At 60.9% G+C, this 1,296-nt stretch overlaps 1 protein-coding gene across 1 annotated transcript in view; it reads right to left on the bottom strand.

Moving 5' to 3' along the window:
* Positions 1-1,296, bottom strand: part of LOC103477426 (spectrin beta chain, non-erythrocytic 1-like) — a 78,770-nt gene that overhangs the window by 18,244 nt on the left and 59,230 nt on the right. Inside the window, 4 exon segments of the mRNA XM_017308877.1 lie at positions 195-275; positions 356-574; positions 652-803; positions 877-1,030. Of these exon segments, the coding sequence (XP_017164366.1) occupies positions 195-275; positions 356-574; positions 652-803; positions 877-1,030 (606 nt within the window).

The raw sequence follows: 1,296 nt of genomic DNA on the forward strand, positions 1-1,296 counted from the left end.
GCAGAGTATTGTATGGTTACCTAGCAACAGCCTGCAGAGTATTGTACGGTTACCTAGCAACACCCTGCAGAGTATTTTATGGTTACCTAGCAACACCCTGCAGAGTATTGTACCAGGAAGTGGTGCCTGGGCAGCAGGAAGTGGCTCTCTGACCTCTGACTGGGATCCAGCTGGGATCTGTGGGAGGTTCTCACCTGGAACTGGTGCAGGTTGCAGGCCTCCTGCAGGCGGGTTTTCCGTACGGCAGACAGGCGCTCCAGAGCCGCCCACTGATCCTGCAGAGACAGGAAGTGCCCCGTTAGGCTGGCTCTTTCAGAGTAAAAGCCTCCTGACCTTTGACCCCGTGTCGGCCCACCTGGATGTCCTGGATGCGCTCCTTGATCTTCTCGGCTCCGAAGTGGTTGTCGTCCACCAGCTGCTGGCCCTGCCTGACGGTCTGCTGCAGGTGGGCGGCGCGGCCGCTCATCTCGTCCTCGAAGGCTTTGTGCTGACTCAGCAGCCGCACCGTTCCCGTCAGATCCTTCCCGTGATCCTCCGACGACAGGATCTGCTCCTTCTCCCGGATCCAGCCCTCCTGCAAACCAGAACGCCAGGTTACCGTGGAAACCGCCGCCGCTGCACGGCCGGCGGAGGGGTCGGAGGTCAGCGGACCTCCTCGGCCATCTCCCAGAAGAACTTCCAGAGGCGGCGGGATTCCTCCAGGCGGGCGCGCCGCTCCGCCGCCAGCTGGTTCAGCTCCTGGTAGCAGAACTCCATGTGCGCTATGCGGTCCCGGATGACCTGCGGGTCGCAGGGCTTGTAGCCTGGGGGGAGGAAGAGGAGCGGTGAGGAAGAGGAGCGGCGTGGACAGACGGACGGCGGGCGGCGCCGGCGTACCGTCGGTGTCGCTGGCGAACTTCTGGGCGTTGCTGTTGACGTTGCGGACGCGGTCGGCCTGGATGGAGATGTCGGCCTCCACCAGAGCGTGCTTCTGCAGCAGATCCTCCACACCCAGCAGGTGCTTCCCGTAGTCCTGGGACAGCAGCAGCATCTGCCGGGGTCAGAGGTCAACACAGGACGGTCAACCAGGCATGGGGTTATTCAGAGAGATCAGAGACAAAAACACAAAAACATTTTTCTGCTGAATCGTCTAAAACTATTAAAACATTCTGGAAAATGTTTCTGTTTTCATCTCCAGCTTCGTGAAGCTGCTGCTGTTTGAGTCTGATTCCCACTGGACCTGCAGCGCCGCCTGCTGGCCACCTGCTGACCTGCAGCGCCGCCTGCTGGCCGCTTGTTGGCCTGCAGCGCCGCCTG

This window comes from Poecilia reticulata, linkage group LG15 (genome assembly GCF_000633615.1).
Source record: "Poecilia reticulata strain Guanapo linkage group LG15, Guppy_female_1.0+MT, whole genome shotgun sequence".
Lineage (NCBI taxonomy): Eukaryota > Metazoa > Chordata > Actinopteri > Cyprinodontiformes > Poeciliidae > Poecilia > Poecilia reticulata.